Here is an 18,710-nt window from a genome sequence, read left to right on the forward strand (position 1 = left end):
GAGCTGTGGTGTAGGTCGCAGAGGCGGCTTGGATCCCATGTTGCTGTGGCTCTAGTGTAATCTGGCAGTTGTAGTTCCAACTTGACCCCTAGTCTGGGAATCTCCATATGCCACAGATGTGGCCCTGAGAAGCTCAAAGGAAAAAAAAAAAAAAAAAAGGAGGGAAGGAACAGGAAGTGGCCAGGTGTTCAACACCTACAGAATGAGGCTGGCTCTCAGACAAGCAAGATGGGGAAAATGTTCCATCAAGAGCCTGTAGTTTCCAAGTGGTAACACCAACATGGCTCACACTAACAAGACATCGTGATGTCAAGTGAGGATCTATTCACTGATGCTAAAAGAGCTTTCCAAAAATACTTAAAAGCTAATAAAAGGATAAAATATGCTATAGGACACATCTAGAAACTACTGAATAAAGCCATCTCTAAAAGCAACAAAGCCAAAAAGATAAAACCTTGAGGCATAAAATTTTGTTCCATCTCCAGACTCACCATCAGCTACCTGTGAAAATATCCACAAGTCCAGATAAAGAGATTCAGTCTTTTTGTGTGTGTGTGTGCGTGACTCAGAGGTTTTGAATTCTTTATAGCTTAGCAGTGAAAGGCATGAGTTACATCTAAATTCAAATCCCTGTTCTGCAATTTACTAATCATACGCCTTTGGATTTCATATTCCCATCTGTAAAAATAGGGATAATAGTTCCTGCTCGCAGGCTTATTGTGAAGCGCAAAGCAGGCAATACACATAAGTGCTTCACATGTGCCTGACACATAGTAAGTGCTCGAGAATGCTCACTGCCATTGTAGGTTTTTTCACAAATGAAGAGCTATGGACATGACTGACAGGGTCTGACGGATACAGTCCTAATCCGCCACAGGAAAAAAATGTCATAAATCCACTGCGTTACAAAGAGTAAAGCTGAAGAAATTAGTATCAGGGAGACGTGTTACCAAAGAAGGCTGGACAATTCCCTTGCGTAGATGGATTTAAGACAAACTGTAAAAAGCTGTCAAGTCTGGTATAGTTTAAACACAGTCTTATCTAGAGGGAGGTTGATCTAATCAAGGACCCCAGAAAGTTTGGCACAGAACTATCCTTCAAAGAACATGGTGAAAAAGAATGTGCTGCAGGGTAACACGTACAGATGTAAACACTTACTGATGATGAAGATGAATGTTCACCTCTAGAACAAAATCCATCCATCCTTTGTGTGCCATCTGTAGGGCAAATCTGAAAACCAAAAATAAACACATCACTCGGTTCTGCTGAAAACACTTGTGATTCCTCTCAGAGGGATTAATGTGGTACAGAAAAAAAATGAATTAAGATAATAAGCGTGTCAACCCCAAATGTAGAGAGACACAAAAACATACTCACACTCGCCATACTATTCCACAGGTCCTCGTTTTTGGTGTTTTTGTAACTATATTTCTGGAGATACTTCACGATACCACTTTTAAATGCATCCACACCGAGATAATCCCTTAGCATATTCAGAATACAAGCTCCCTGAAAAGATGATATAAATCACTGTTAGCTGTAGTTTGGTCTCCATCAAATCTGCTGCCACACTATTTTGGAACAATTCTTTAAAAGGCAACTACAGTAACATTTTTAATGTCTGGCAATTTGTGGAACAATTAGAGAAGGTGGGTTAAACTTGGACTTGTCAAGGCAGGAGATCAACCCAACTGTTCATGCTTTTAGTTCCTTGGATGGTTATTTTCTGCCAGCAACCAAGCCTCCCCAGTATTGGCCACTGCCATTATTCACAGGGGAGTAGATAATGTTAGAAACTAAGTCCTGGACTTTGAACCACCATGTGGCTCTCCCACTGCCACTCTGGGGCAGGAGTGAGGAGAGAGGAAAGCAGAGATATGTATCGAGAGAGGCATGGTGGAGCCAGGCAGCGTTGGACTGGGAGGGCAAGAGTAACGATGAGAAAAGGAGCAAGAGAATTCCTAGTTACTCTGTTCCCCTGGTAAGAGCTCCTTCCCCTTCCACTCCCATGCTTGTAGATCATGGGTCACAAACTCAATTGCCTCCAGTGGCCAGAGAGGTGACATAATGAGAGCAGCAGTCCATGGTGAGAAAAATGCTATTTTATGTTCTTTCCCCCACCCTTTTCATATAACAATAATCAAGAACTTTCTCTCAACATGCACCCTCTTTTAAGTCTTCTTTTTCTAAGGAATTGTGATTCCCTCTTTCTAGAAAACCCTTCCTACTTCCTTTTTTTCCCGAAAAGTCCCAATTCATCTTTTAAGATGTAACTCAAAAATTTCCTCTGGGAGACTTTTTTTGGTTCCCTCAAGGCAAAGGTTCTCTCTCCCTCTCTCACTGGCTCTAGGGGATTGTGGGGCCACTAGAGAGACAAAGCCTGGGTCCCTGAATGCCCCTGAATGGGTGCATATTCCCTGCCAATAGGATTGGTATCTTTTCTTCTTTTTCTTTTTCCTTGTGAGTCTTTTTAGGGCCGCACCTGCGGCATATGGAGGTTCCCAGGCTAGGGGTCAAATCAGAGCTAAAGCCGCCAGCCTACGCCAGAGCCACAGCAACATGGGATCCAAGCCATGGCTGTGATCTATGCCACAGCTCACAGCAATACCAGATCCTTAACCCACTGAGCGAGGCCAGGGATTAAACCTGCATCCTCATGGATGCTAGTCAGATTCATTTCCGCTGAGCCATGATGGGAACTCCAGATTAGTATCTTTTTTACTGAGGTATAATTGACATTTAATATTAGTTTAGGTATACAATATAATTCAAAATTTGTATATACCGCAAACTGACCACCACAGTAAGTGTAGTTGACATCCACCACCACACATAGTTACAAGTATTTTTCTTTATGATCAAGACTTGTAAGATCTACTCTTAGTAACTTTCAAATACGCAAGAGAGTATCATTAACTATAGCCACCATGATGCACATTTAGCTCTATGATGAATTTTGTAACTGGACGTCTATGCCTTCGGATACTCTTTACCCATTTCACCCCTCACCCCTGGCAACCACCAATCCATGAGCTCATTTTTTGTTGTGTTTTTATTTATTTTTAGATTCAACATATAAGCGAAATCACATAGTGTTTATCATACTTTCTGACTTAATTCACTTGGCATAATGCCTTCAAGACCCATCCACACTGTCACAAACACAGAGATTTCCTTTTTTTATGGCTGAATATTCCAGGGTAGAATGGACACTTATGGCAACAACTATCTTGACTATTGTAAATAATGCTTCTAGAAACATTGGTGTGTACATATTTTTCCAGACTAGCATTTTTGTTTTCTTTGATTAAATACTCCAAATTGGAATTGCTGGACATGATACTTCTATTTAATACTTTGTTTCCCATATTGTTTTCCACAGTGGCTGCAACAATTTACATTCCTACCACATGAGGTTTCCCTTTTTTCCACATCCTTGCCAGCACTTGGGTCCTGTCTTTTTGAGAATAACCATTCTAACAGATGTAAGAAGAGGTCCCGTTGTGTTTTGATTTTCATTTCCTCAATAATTAATGATGGAGAGCACCTTATAATGTACATGTTATTCATCATGTCTTTGGAAAAGTTTCTATTCAGTTCTGCTCATTTTTGAATCAGATTGTTTTCTCTAGTTGAGTTGTATAAGTTCTTTATGTATTTTCACTATTAACCCCTTGTCAGACATATGGTTTGCAATATTTTCTCCAATTCAGTAGGTTGCTTTTTCATTTTGTTCCTTTCTTATATAGAAGCTTTTGACTTTGGTGTAGTCCTACTTAGTAATTTTTCTTTTGTTGTTTATGCTCTTATGCTTTTGGTGTCATATACAAAAAAAGTCATTGCCAAGACTCATGTCAAAAAGCTTTTCCCCCATGTTTTCCTCCTAGGAGTTTTATGGTTTCCAATTTTACACTCAAGTCTTAAATTCATTTTGAGTTAGTTTCTGTGAATGTCTTAAGATGGTGGTAACAGTTTCATTTTTTTGCATGTGGTGATGGGAGAAATAAACCATTTATTTTAGAGACTGTCCATTCTCCATTATACATTCTTGGCTTCCTTGTTATAAATCAACCATATATGTGTGGGTTGATTTCTGGACTCTATTCTGTTCCATTGATGCGTGTGTGTGTGTGTGTGTGTGTGTGTGTGTGTGTGTTTACATGTCCGTTTTATGTCTGTTTTTAGCCCCCCTGCACAACTGATGGAAACATCCAAACAAGAAATACTTTCCTGTCTGCTGCACATAAAAACAGCCAAGCATAATGATTAATTACACATTCTCTGCCTCAGTGAGGATAAGAGAAAAGGTTGGGAATGGAAGGAAAAGCAGAACCCGGAGCTCGTAAAGGAGATATGATTTAGCTCCTGTCTATATTGCCAAGGGAAATACAGGTCCGGTATGACCAGAACCCTTTTCCCCTCCAAAACAAGCCAGAAATCTGGATTTTTAAATAAAATCTCCCAGGTATTATATGTTGGTAATGACTTCCAATTCTTTTCCCAAATACATCATGTGGGACAATACTTTGCATTTCAAGAGCACAAACCATTTCCGAAGGCACCAAAAGTCAAGCTACACAAGGGCTGGGATTTTTGCCAGGCTGGATACAAACCTGATACTCGATTAAGACATATTTATTGAATGATAAACATTTTCTGTAGGCCATGAATATTCAACTTATGACAGTAAATTAAGAACTGATGACAATATGACAACCTTTAGGATTTTAGGTCAAGCTTCAAGTTAGGCCTAAAAAAGTTAACTCTGGGCAACGTGGGTCAGAAGAGAAGGCATTAAATCTGGGTTACTCCTTATGAAGAGAAAGTCACCCCACCACTCTATCTATACCTCTATGCCCCAGTACTTATAACTTGAGTGTCCAAACTGTACCTATATCACTATTTTTTACCTTTTCATAAGAAACTTCATCAAACATCTCCTGAATCTGAGCAGAATTCTCCACAGGTGTGGACACAGGGTGTGAGGAATTTAATGCATCTACTTCCATCGCATCAAAACACTTACCAAGGAAATAATCTTCCTATTGAGATGGGAAAAAAGACATTACTTATGATTTACATTTAGATTAAAAAATATGAAATGAGGAAAGTATGACCTAGGGTATCAGGTTTATACTCCAAATTTCTATCTTCTAAAGAACAGCCAAGAAACTGATTTTAGATCAATATTTGAACTTTCATTTAAATACCTTATCACCTTAGAATAGAGAAAATGTCCTATTAACTTTAGAACAAAACCATTATGTCTACAAACAATGCCAAAATAGAAAACCTAAAAAGCATAGTGATTTCAGTATCTCCAATCATCATCTCTATATTTTAAAGCAAATAAATTTAGCTTTAAAACAATGTAGTGAAAAAAAAAGTAATGGAGAACAAACCCCAACTGTAACCTGGTTAAGACATATTACCCACTAGAATAACAGGCATATACAGTCATTTTCATTATTAAAGAGTATGTGGTAACAGGGAAGTATTTATAATCTACTGTAGTATAATCACTACATGTACATTATAACTACATATATGTTATGTGTACAAGATGATGAAAATAGGAAATGTATATATGTACAGAAAAAACTAAATATGGTAAAGGCTTGATTTTTATAAAAATTTTTATATAAAAAGTTTCTTTTTAATTGTACTTATGTGATTTTCACAAGTTAAACACATGATTTTTAAAATTAACATGTAGAGATTCCAAATCATCAAGTAAGGCTGTGACTGATGAGTCTAGGTTCTTTTACAACCAAATGAGCAGTTACCTTAAACATAACATTTAACAAGTAGGATCCTATTGGAATAACAGCAATCTGTGCCTAATACTTCTTCAGTGAGCAATCTGAAGATTGGGAAAGTGATATGGAACAGACAGGGTTGCCCTTATTTCCATTTCTTTGAAATTAAGGGAGAATAAAATTTAATACTAACTTCATAACAATTACAGATTGTTATGAAGTGATTGTTAATGAGCAACTGAGTTGGGAAATAAGGTTTTGTGATAGATATTTCAAGTTCACTAGCATTTTTGGAAACCTGATTCATATCTTTTATATCTAAATTCCCAGGGAAGTTATCCATCTTTTTATGCATTCCATCATCAAACATCAGGAAATGTTTTCTAGCAACATTAAACAACATAACAGGCTAACGTAAAATGTAAGAACGATAAGAAAATATGTCTTACAACTTTCAGGTCTGGATGAGTCACGCTAACAGACACAAACTCCATAAACTTGGCAAATCCCTCATTTAGCCAAAGATCATTCCACCATTCCATCGTGACAAGGTTTCCGAACCACTGGAAGGAAAACCTTACTCAGGTTATTCACACATTTCTAAGGAGACTGGGATATCAACATGATCATAAACATAAGACATTCAGAAAGAAATAGATTTAATATGCATTATGTCAGTATATAAATGTTAACATATTCATAGAGATAATATTTTTTCAAGTTAAAAAGAAAAATTTTTCGACATGGTATCTAATATTTTAAAGAAATAATTTTTCCTCGGGGGAAAAAGGAAAACTAAAAATCAAGCAATAGAATTCCTATATTAGTATGAAATAGCCTATGTCCCAGAAAAGCAACACAGATAATATTGATACTTTTTAAAGGTGTGTCTGAGCCTAGATACCTGGTGGGCAAGTTCGTGGGACACAGTCATCGTGATGGCAAGCTTACTTGACACAGAAGATTTTTCAGCATCAAGCAACAGAGAAGATTCCCGATACGTGGTTAGTCCCCAGTTTTCCATAGCACCAGACTGAAAGTCAGGAATAGCAGCAAGATCTTGGGAAGCAAACAAAAATATATTACCCATCTTAAGCTATACATTGCCCAAACACACTAACTTTCAGAACAGATGGGTGCAGGGATCAAAAACAAAACAAAACACTAGGCTTCCCAAATAGAATCATGGACTCTAGACTGGAAGAGCACTTCCCAATGGAGCAAAAGGGCACCATGACTCATTCAGAGTTACTTTGCTGCTGTGTGGCAAAGTCAGGCTTGGTTCTCCGACCTCCTGACTCCATTTCTAATTCTCTGACAAGATGTTTGGGGCCTGAACAATCTTAACCATTGCCTCAACAATCCACTCAACTTTGGATGCCCAAGACTTCCATACACCTAAAAACTCAAACAATAATTTTAAGGGCTCATGTAAGAAAGGAATATGCAGCTTTTCTTATGCTGTATCAATGCATTCACTCAAAAAATTCATTGCGTATTCTAAGCTCCTACCAAATGTGTGTCAATAATGAAAAAAATGCAGCTTCTATCCTTTGCTATCTGCCCACTGATATAGTTGTATCTGTCTTTAAAGTCGGAAGTTAAAATTATCCCCATGCCATGTGCCTCCAGAACTGTATCACAACCTGCTTTTACTACCATTAAAAGTTTACTGTATAGACCAGAATGAGAAGGATCAATCTGAGGCTTGACACCTGCCAGGTTTTTTCGTTTTTTTTTTTTTTTTTTTTTTTTTTTAATGTCTTAAGGGGCTATAGAGCTGAAGTGGGAGATGCCAATTAGGACGATATAATCTACTGCTGGGGTCATTAGATTTTGCAGTCTTAAAATCTGTGCAAAATCTCTACCTTGTTTGGGTAAGGGATATGGGATGCTGAAATAATCCTCATAAAATTCGAGAAGAGTCACCGCAGCGTCCAGTGCATAATCTGCCTGATTTATCTTGTCTGGAACAGCATATATGGAAACCTGAAGAGAAAGGCACAAAAAAGTTATCCAAATGCCCTAGGAGTGTCTCCAAAAGACTAAGAGCTTCATATTGTGGAATATGGCTGCCAATATTAAATGAGACAAGTATAAATTCTATTTCTCATATTAATGCTGACTATTCCCCATTAATTCCCCTGCTGAAAACCATTACAAACACTGGATAACAAACACAAAAATGTCCTTTTATATGTTTTCATTAAATAGTGAAGAAGTCAAGAAGATTTAGTTGCCAAAAGTGAAGTGACAGTAGGGCCCTGAGAAGTAAGCAGAGCACTGCAACCAGCCTTTGCCCTGAGGACACTAACCCAGCACACACGGACTTGAGCTTAGGTTTTCATGGCAATGAAGAACTTAGAGGATAAGGAGACAAAGTCCAGAGCCTGCCCAAGATAGGAAACCTAAGAGGAAATGTACCCCTGCATAAAGCTGAACCCCAAAGGACTGAGCACTTACTGTAAGGGGAAACTAGAAATAATAACTCCCTTCCTCAAGAAGACTGCAAGGGATAGAATGCCTTATTCAAACCTTCATTCTGTATGGGGGAGAACAGGAGAATCTCCTCAGAGTCTGTGGCCAAAAGATAACCTTCATACCACTTATCAGCTAACCCCCCGCCTCCCCCCCCAATAACCAGAAGGTCCAAAAACCTGAAGCCAATAATTTAAAGTGGTCCCAAGGCTGGAAAGTACTCCCAGTCACCTGACAGGAACAAATACAAATGCTCTCTGAAAAAAAAAAAATCCAGCTTCAATTCAGGTAATAAAAGTTTACAGATGCAATGCACAATACACACAGAGGAACAAGACACTGTGAGCAAAAGCAAGCAAAAGCAGCAAACCACAGAACCAGCTACAAAAAGACTTCACATATGACAGTTACTAAACACAATATACAATATATGTTAATGTGTTTAAAAAAAAAAGACTAAAGATATGTGGTGCATAAAAGGGGTTTGAGGACCCAGAACCAATGTGGGTGAAGGTTGGGGGGGTGGGTTTCCTCACACCTCCAAGACATTATCCAATGGGGTGTCCTATATTTCAATTCAATTCTGACACAACCTGGAGATAGTGTCAGATTCCACAGGTCAAGGAGTCAGTCTTAACAAGACTGCTCCCTACCCCCACATCAGACATGAATGAAAAGTCCAGGTAATCTCCTGTGCTTATGACCTAGCAGCTATAGGATGGAGGGTGCAAAGACCCCCTCCTAGGGTCTGATTAATTTGCTAGAGCAGCTCAAAGAACTCAGAGAAACATTTTGCTTACTGAATTACCAATCCATTATAGACAAATATAACTCAGGAACAGCCACGTGGAAGAGATGTGCTAGGACAAGGTATGGAGAAAGGGTGTGGAGCTTCCATGCCTTCACCGAGCAAGCCACTCTCCCACCACTTCCACTGATTCACCAACCGGAAAGGTCTCAGAAGCCATCCTTTTGGGTTTTTATGGAGGCTTCACTGCACAGGCAGGATTGATTAAATCATTGACCACTGGTGACTGAACTCAGTCTCCTGCTGAAGGTCATGGGTATAGGGCTCAAAGTTCCAACCCTCCAATCACATGGTTGGTTCCCTGACCTAGTCCCCATCCCTAGGTTACCTAGGAGCTGTCCAACTGTCACCTCATTAACATGAAAAGAGACACCTTTATCACCCTTACCACTTAGGAAATTCTGAGTTTTAAGAGCTCTGTGCCAGAATCAGGCCTGAAGACCAAATGCGTATTTATTATTATAAATCACAATAGCACAGCATGGAAGACACATAAAAATGATCATGCATAAAGGGGTCATGAAAGTGAGCAAGTCGGTGGATGGATGTTTTTGCTAATAGTTTCATTGCTGAACTGAGATGGCTCCCTACATCCAAGTCTCAAGCATCATCTTCATATCCTCAGGTCAGTAGAGATATCTCCACAAGAATAAGAAGCCTCAGCCCTACAGCAACAAAAGGCAATTCAGTGGAGGAATCCTAACTACTCAGGCCTCAGGGAAAACCAGTGCAAATAAATGAGGTAAGTCCAAATAAATTATCCCTCACCTCCTCTCCAAACATTTTATTTGCATTCAGAGCCACAGCATATTGTTGTGTAGGCTGTTCACCACACAGTGATACCCAGATAAGTGGCAAGTGTTCCTTGAAGCAAAATCTTTTTCTCTAGTACCCCAGGGTTTCCCGGCCCAAAGGCTCTCCCTAGAGCCATTTAATACTCCAAGCACGAGTTCTCTTGGGGTGCAGTGGTTTAAAGATATGGTGTTGTCACTGCAGCAACTCAGGTTGCTGCTGTGGCATGTGTTCGATTCCTGGCCCAAGAACTTTCATATGCTTCAAGTGCAGTCTTTCCCCTCCACCCCCCAAAAAATACTCCAAGCAGACTGCTCTATCTTACTTTCTTCTCATGGCTAGAAATTCCCTGCTCAGATAGTTGTGACATTCACTTTCAAACTGCAGAAAGTTATAAACAGAAGCAACCTTAGAAACCATGGCAGGATCCAGTCCGACATACACATTTTAAAGAAGTATATGCTAACTTTCAAAGGGATCTGGGCCCAAAGGAGCAGAAAGCCAGTTAGTGGTGGTGCCAGGACCATGACCCTAGCCAGGCCAAGCCTCACCAAATTAGAACCCCCACAGTAAACAGGAGCATCTGTGACAATGGGATGACCAACCAACTGGTTTTCCTAAGACAAAGGGGGTTCCTAGGATGAGGGACATCCACTTTCAAAATCAGGATAGGCCCAGGCAGACCAGGACAAGCTGGTCACCCTATGTTGATAATCACAGGCTCACCTTGACTCCACTCTTGGTCATCTTGCTAACAGACTTAAAATCTGAAACAATGAAGGCCACCAGGTAGGTGCTCATCTTCACAGAGACATCAAAATGGTCTTCTATGAGTCCTTCAGCAAGAGTTACCGATTTCACCTAAAATCAAAATAACTAAAATCATCAAAGAATCCAAATTCCCTAAGACATTGAAAGAATTTTATAAAGAGCAATTTCCTAAAAGATATATTGAAAGTATATGACATGACATGTGTATAATAATTTTAAAATTTCTCTTTCCAATATCTGACTATAACTTAGATATTAAGGCCAAACCATTCTACTACAATTCTTTTTTATTGAGATGTAATCCATACACCATAACATTCATCATTTTAAAGTACATAATTCGGTGGGTTTTATTATATTCACAGTTATGCAACCATCACCACTTACTTTTAAATAATCCAGATGAACACAAACTGACTCATATTTGGCACATGAGGATTGATAACATGTATGGGACGAAGCACAACAAAAATTGCTGGTTTTTCCAAGATGTGGTCCGCTTTCATTTACATACAAGGTATAAGAATGATCTAACTGGGAAATGCCTCACAGCGAAAAAACAGACAACCTAAAATGAGCTTCTACTTTCCTAAACCACTGACAGTAGCCCGTGCCTGGGCCTGACCCTGCAAAGTCTCCTCCAAACTCTGATTTGCTTCATTGGAATCAGTTTCTCAGTGCATTGAGAGAGCAGCCTTGCAGAGTATGGAAGCGGTGTCAGGATTATGGTCTAAGAGGCCAGCTTCCAGAGAAGCAAGCTTCATACTGCAGCCAACAGAAAGCACTGGGCAGGACCTTGGAGAAAAGGCCAGCCAGAACTAGTCTGAGAAATTGCATGTTAACACAAGCATTTTTCTAATTATTTCCACCTCTATTTCTGTGCTCTCATCCTTCTTTTAATACCTGCCAGTCACAAGCTATGATGCCTGTCACTCACCTTTTGATCATTCCAACCCTGACTCTGATAGTCAACCTAGGTTTACTCTTGAAAGAACCCAAATTACCTTTTTTTTTTTAATTTTTAATTTTTTTTTCTTTTTCTTTTTCAGGAGCTCACCCACAGCATATGGAGGTTTCCAGGGTAGGGATCAAATCGGAGCTACAGCTGCCAGCCTACACCACAGCCACAGCAACTAGGGATTTGAGTTGCATCTGCAACCTACACCACAGCTCACGGCAACGCCAGATCCTTAACTCACTGATCGAGGCCAGAGATCGAATCCGCATCCCTCGTGGATCCTAGTCGGGTTCGTTATCCACTGAGCCATGACGGGAACTCCTATCTTTCTTGTTATGCCTTCTACCCATCTCAAACAAAAATGTCTATTCCTAAAGTTGTGCTGATTTTTGTAGGAAAGTAGGCTAATAAAACAAACTCAAATTAAGATGTGATTAACTCCTGTCCCAAACACTTCAATGTTCCAAAGGTATATTTACTTTTCTAGCCTCCAAAATGAAACTTTGATACCCCACTGTCCTTCCCCTCTACCCCACGTCTGCAGCCTGAGTTCAGCCAGTCCTGATAGATTTCTGCCACATGGAGGGCTTCCCTGTCCAGGGACAGGATTACATTAGAGATTTTACGATACTCAACACGTAGGTCCTGGACATGCCTGATTTAAACTCCAGCATCTTTGGGAAGCCTCTGCGGCTCTGGCCTTTCCCCTGCAAGCCTATAAATTATCCAACAATCTTATTTAGTGGGTCGGTCTCTACATTTCAAAACCTCCCCTGTTCCTTTATTCTCCTTAAACTGTAATTTTCTAATTAGAAAACTCACTCCCACCCCAGGCAGCAATATCTTAATATTTGGTGGACAAGGGGAAATATAATTTGAAAAAGCATTTTCTCTATCTCAAATTTATTTAGGAAAATGGCATAACTGGTTTTTGTCTCTCTAAATACTAATGTGGTGGGAGAGATACAAGTTCTTGGCTGTTAGGGATTTGCAAAGTGAGCTTTTTTACAGCCTTCTGGTGGGGGTGTGTGTGTCAGAATCTGCTTTAAGATGTTCTTAAGGGTTTCAGCAATATAGTTTTTTAAAGATTGAGAAAAATTTTTTAATTATTTTATTTCTATTAGAGTACAGTTGATTTACAGTGTTGCATCAATTTCTGCTGTATGGCATAGTGACCCAATCATATTCTTTTTCTCATACTATCTTCTATCATGTTCTATTCCAACAGATTGGATATAGTTTCCTGTGCTGTACAGTAGGATCTCATTGCTTATCCATTCTAACTGTAATAGAGAGCCACAAACCAAGCTCTAGTACAAAACTTCTCAGAAACTAAAGGGTAAGAAATGTTGTACTAGAGATTGGTTTGTGGGTCTCTGTGTCCTTTCATGTGAAGATACGGCTTCCCTGATCAGCACAGGGATGAGGTGCTGTACCCTTCTGCACTTTGGGCAAAACCTATTGCACCCTCAGTCTCATCTCAATGAGCTTCTTTGAACCAAGGATACATGTGCTTTAGGGCTTGTTATGTATCAGTGGTACAATAATAGCTCAACTGATGGTTTCTCAATGGTAGCAGACTCCCAGGATTCCAGCAGTAGTAGTGGGCAGTTTTATTCATTACTGAATAGTTTTATTCATTTGGTGAGGTCTTCTCGCCACTTCTAAAAATCAGAGGGCACACTGTCCACATCTGCTTCGGAATGGGGGGATAATAATTTCTCTAAAGGCAACTAAACTATCCATAATTGCTTACCTTTACTACCCTAATATTCTTAAAAGATGCCATAGTTACAAACTGTATAGCTAATATTAGTACATATTATGAAAAATAACTCTATCATAGAAATATGGCCCCATTTGACAAAGGATTTTCTTTAAAATTCTTTTAAAAGATCCTATGATAAAATGAGAGTGAAAATGCTTTACTCTCACTTAAACCTGACCTGAAATCCTTACACAGGTTCCCTCTCATGAACTTTGATGACCATCAATGTTACTCTTGCTGAAATTTTGCCTGTTTTAGGGACAATTTTTTTCTATGACTACAAATAAATTATTGCTTGAAACAATAGCATGGGTTGAAAGTGGAAGGAAAGTTAGTTGTCAGGTAATAAAACAAACAAAACAGGGACCTGAATGTTAACTATTGTTTGGGCAATGCAAATCACAGCAAATCAATGAATTTTTCTCTTGGGTAGATACACAGGAGTTTAGACTCACCAATGGCATATTGGAGATGGCGAGGTGCCTTGGTTCCCGTCTGATCTTGATTGAAAAGCTTGCTTTGAAAGCAGGTTCATCAAAGCAGGGAAAGGCCATTCTGGCTGAAGTAGGTTCAAAGTGTGTTGATGCAAGTATCCTAAAATCATGGCATGTGAAATAAAAATACAGCATGAAGCATCAGGGACTGTGTGTTCATTTTTTAATTGACTAAAGTTATTATAAGCTTGATGAATCACACTACCAGAAAGTCTTTCATATGGCAAAAGCTATCATAGACTGAAAGAGAAGTGAAAAAACAGGGAAAATTGATTGAAAGGTATTTGGTAAAGGGTAAATAGCTGAACAGATAACAAGCTCTTAAAGATAAATAAGAATAAATCAAGCAACCAAGAGGAATAGCAAGCACAAGTCATAAATAGGCAACTCACAAAAGAAGAACCTACAAAGAGTCAATAAACATATCCAAAGCTGCTCAACTTCCTTGATAATCAATGTGAAATAAATTTAAAGGGAAAAGCCTCTTGGTTTTTTGGCTCTAAAGGAATTTCCAATAAAATTGCCAATAGTATTAGTTAGAGGAGAGGGCTAGGGCAAAATTTGTTGACCCTTTGACTTAGCAATTTTACTTCTAGGCACTTATTCTCAATAAATGATTTAGAAAGATTTTGTCAAAGTGTTGCTAATGCTGAAAGACTGCAAACAATCTAACATCCATACACAAGGGATTAGTTAAAGAAGTCAACACAGAAACATACATTTTAATAAAGTCATTAAATGATGTATAGTGATAGTCATCTATATAAAATACATCTTAACATATTAAATAAAACCCCTTGTGAAACAGAAAATATAACATGGTTCCTTTTACGTAAAATAGTGTATGCATGGTCAGAAAAAATCTAAAGGATGTTCTCTAAAAGAGAAGTAGTAGCTATTTCTAGGAGCTATAATGAGGATATATTTTCCTTTTTTTTTTTCTTTCCTTTTTATGGCTGAATCCACAGCATATGAAAGTTTCCAGGCGAGGGGTCAAGTTGGAGCTGCAGCTGCCAGCCTACACCACAGCCACAGCAATGCCAGGTCAGAGCCGCAACTGCAACCTATGCTGCAGTTTGCAGCAATGCCAGATCCTTAATCCACTGAGCGAGGCCAGGGATCAAAACCGCATCCTCAAGGATACTAGTTGGGTTCTTAACCTGCTGAGCCACAAGGGGAACTCCTACATTTTACTTTAAAAAAAAATCTTTTCGGTAGTATCTGACTAATTTTACCTCAGAAAATCAGAAAAATAAGTTAGTATAATCTACTAATGAATAAAATTTGATTTTAAAATTTAGCATAAAAATCTCCCCAAATAAATTATCTTCTTAAACACAGAACTAAAGCAAGGCAGGAGAGGATCCCTACAAAAGTTCTGAGACAAAAATATTTCCTCTAACAGGCTGTTATGGGTTGAATTGTATTCTCCCAAAAGATATATTGAAGTCTTACTACCTAATATCCATGTAACTTTATTCAGAAATAGGGTCTTTACAGATGTAATCAAGTTTGGAGGAGGCTATAAGGTCAAGCCCCAATCCAATATAACTGGTGTTCTTATAAGAAGAGGGAAATTTGGTGAATGGCCATGTGACAACAGAGGCAGAGACCTGATTGATGTGGCTACAAGCCAAGGAAAGTCAAAGACTGATGGCCCTCAAAGTAGCAAGAGGCAAGGAAGGATCTGATTCAGAGATTTAGAGAGCGTGGGCCCGCTGACACTCTGATCTTGGTCTTCTAGCCTCCAGAACTGTCAGAGAATAAATTGCTATTGTTCTAAGCCATCCAGTTTACGTACCTGGTTTTAACAGCCCTTGGAAACTAGCACACAGGCCAACGGAAATTCAAACATGTATTATAGCTCAGAAGTCTAATTCAAAAAACAAGTATTTACTCTGATAGTGCTGGAGGATAGAAAATTAGTTCAAACAGAAAAAAAAAAATGAGATTCCCCCCCCCCCAAAAAAGGAAAAAACTATAAGCAACTATAAAATCTACAAAGAGATACAAAACAAAAAGCAAAGAATTCAAGGGAATTTTAGAAGACAATACACCTGCAAGCATAAATTCAGTATGGGTAGCCCTTGAACTTAAAAAAAAAAAAAAAAAAGACAAAAAATACCTCACTTCCCCTTCCTTGGTTCTGTAGGTGCTTTTATAAAATCCATGGAAACTCTCGGAAAGATTGCCAGCATATTCTACGACAATGGTGTACAGGAGCCCAACCACCAGAGGCTCAGGAGCCAGGAGCGCGATCTGCTCCAGAGGTGGGTGTTCCAGGACTCTCAGCGGCTCTTCAGACTGTCCCTCGCCAGCCCCCTTCCTCAGGGCGGCCTTAGATATTTGCAGGCGGTGACTATGTAGGATGATGGTACTGGTGGGCTTGCTGGCTGTGATTTCTATTTCTGTGGTTCCCGCAAAAGTCAGAGTGGTGAGGTTAGCGTGAATAATGAGATTGTAGTGAGCTGGGATGATGTGCTCAGGGAGCCGCATTTTATTCCAAGGAAATGGTACTCCGTTACTAGCTTTTGGAGGTGTGGTTTCACTGCTCTGACACCAGGATGGAGTGAACACAGTTATGAGACACAACAATGACCAAAGTAGAAAGGACATGGTTCCAAATGGCCATTTGATGGACAAAAATACCATCTTCTTGCTTGAACTACCTAGTGGCACAAATACATAAAAAGGAAAAAAAAAAGTCACTAAAGTATTATTAAGACAGCATCATTTCAGAACAGATCCACCCAGCATTAACAGACATAGATACAAACTTTCAAAAGTACTAGGTTTTTTCCCAAAGTAAAATTACCTTTCCTATGTTACTGAGTCATAGAAGAAAGAAGTTAGTGGTTAGCAAGCCATTAACACCTACTAAAAAGCATCATTTGGCTTTCAAGGTTTAAATTAACTCTATCAGTCAGGGTTGTCTACTGAAAGCAAGAACAAGGTCTAGCTGCAGATCCTGAGTAGTTCACTAAATGGGTCATGGAGTTGCCACATCATTTGGGAAACCAGGCACATGAAACAGGCAAGGACAGACAGCCAAAAACATAGCAGAGAAACAGCTGACCAGGTAACCACTCCCTATCCACCCTGGACCTTAGAGGAAACCACCCTACTGCCTGGAGATTAGATGCTGACACCCCTGAAGCCACCACCAGAGTGAGGTCTCCACTGCCCCCACAACTGTGCACTGTTTCAGCAGTAGTGAGGTATCCACAGCACTAGGCAGGAAGGTGGATAAAGCAGGAATCTGAACTTCACAGCTTCTGCAATGGGAGACAGGCCTTGCTTCCCACTAAGCTTACAAAGTAGAGAGTTCCTAAAACACAGGAAGCATAGGAAAGAAACATAGGTGCTCAGGAGTGAGAAGGGAAAAGGCAAGTATGCACAATGGTAACCCTTAATAACACCAGCATCTTTGTCAAATTGTCATGACCGAAGCTGATTTAATATTTATTTAGCCAAGGATGACTTAAAAGAATTTATGGTAACTTTCTTGATAGTTTGTGACAATCATATCAATCACCTGGACCCTCTCTTACAATCTATACAACAAATATGTGGTGGGTGCATGCTACACACAAGGCTGTGTGCCCAGTACTTGTGTGGGATGTGGGAATGCACAAGACACAAATCTCATAATCAAGGACTTAAAAAATCTGGAAGGGTAGAAAACATTTCTACATAAAGAATAAAACACAAGAGAGAAAGGGTGGGGTGGTGCTTTAAGAACAGCCCTATTAAAAAATTCTATTAAAAAACATAAATAGACATTTACCCAAAGAAGACATACAGACGGCCAAAAAAAAAAAAAAAAAAAAAAAGAAGAGATGCTCAACAACATTAATTATTAGAGAAATACAAACCAAAACTACAATGAGGTAGGGGTTCCCATCATGGCTCAGCAGGTTAAGAACCTGACAAATCCATGAAGATGCAAGTTGATTCTCGGCCTCACTCAGTGGGTTAAGAATCGAGCATTGCTGCAAGCTGCAGCATAGGTCTCAGATGCAGCTTGGATCTGGTGTTGCTGTGGTTGTGATGTATGCTGGCAGCTGCAGCTCCAATTCGACACCTAGCTTGGGGGCTTCCATATGCTGTGGGTGCAGCCCTAAAAACAACAACAAAAAAAAACCACAATGAGGCATCACCTCAAACCAGTCAGAATGGCCATTATCAAAAAGCATACAAACAATAAATGCTGGAGAGGGTGTGGCAAAAAGGTGGGAATGTAAAATGATACAACCACTATGGAAAACAGTATAGAGGCTCCTTAAAAACTAAAAATACAACTACCATATGATCCAGCAATCTCACTCCTGGGCATCTGTCTGGAGAAAACCATAATTTGAAAAGATACATGCACCCCAATGTTCAGAGAAGCACTATTTACAGTAGCCAAGACATGGAAGCAACCTCAATGTCTACTTACAGATGAATGGATCAAGAGGACGCTATACACACACACACACACACACACACACAATGGAATATCACTCAGCTATAAAAAAGAATGAAATAATGCTATTTGCAGCAACATAGATGGATCTAGAGATGATCATCCTAAGTAAGACAGAGAAAGACAACATGATATTGCTTATATGTGGAATCTTCAAAAAAAAGATACAAATGAACTTAGTTACAAAACAGAAAGAGATTCACATAGTAAACAATTTATGGTTACTTAAGGGGAAAGTGGGAGAAGTGATAAATTAGGAGGTTGGGATTAGCATATACCCACTCCTATATACAAAGTAGATAACTAGCAAGAGCCTACTGTATAGCACAGGGAACCACACTCAGTATTTTGTAATAACCTATAAGGGACGAAAGTCTGAAAAAGTATAGGTATAGATATATATGTATCACTAAA

General features: G+C 39.3%; 1 protein-coding gene across 4 annotated transcripts in view; it reads right to left on the reverse strand.

Annotated features, from left to right (window-relative positions):
* Positions 1 to 18,710, reverse strand: part of ERAP1 (endoplasmic reticulum aminopeptidase 1) — a 36,887-nt gene that overhangs the window by 13,892 nt on the left and 4,285 nt on the right. For all 4 annotated transcript variants that reach the window (XM_047778325.1, XM_047778328.1, XM_047778327.1 and 1 more), the window contains exons 2-10: positions 15,954 to 16,497; positions 13,790 to 13,928; positions 10,564 to 10,698; positions 7,628 to 7,748; positions 6,664 to 6,818; positions 6,209 to 6,322; positions 4,911 to 5,042; positions 1,378 to 1,509; positions 1,159 to 1,230 (exon numbers count right to left, since the gene is read on the reverse strand). In XM_047778325.1, coding sequence (XP_047634281.1) covers positions 1,159 to 1,230; positions 1,378 to 1,509; positions 4,911 to 5,042; positions 6,209 to 6,322; positions 6,664 to 6,818; positions 7,628 to 7,748; positions 10,564 to 10,698; positions 13,790 to 13,928; positions 15,954 to 16,480 — 1,527 coding nt within the window. In that variant the 5' untranslated portion in view covers positions 16,481 to 16,497. The remainder of the gene's footprint in view (positions 1 to 1,158; positions 1,231 to 1,377; positions 1,510 to 4,910; positions 5,043 to 6,208; positions 6,323 to 6,663; positions 6,819 to 7,627; positions 7,749 to 10,563; positions 10,699 to 13,789; positions 13,929 to 15,953; positions 16,498 to 18,710) is intronic.

The sequence above is a fragment of the Phacochoerus africanus genome, chromosome 4 (assembly GCF_016906955.1).
Source record: "Phacochoerus africanus isolate WHEZ1 chromosome 4, ROS_Pafr_v1, whole genome shotgun sequence".
Classification (NCBI taxonomy): Eukaryota; Metazoa; Chordata; class Mammalia; order Artiodactyla; family Suidae; genus Phacochoerus; species Phacochoerus africanus.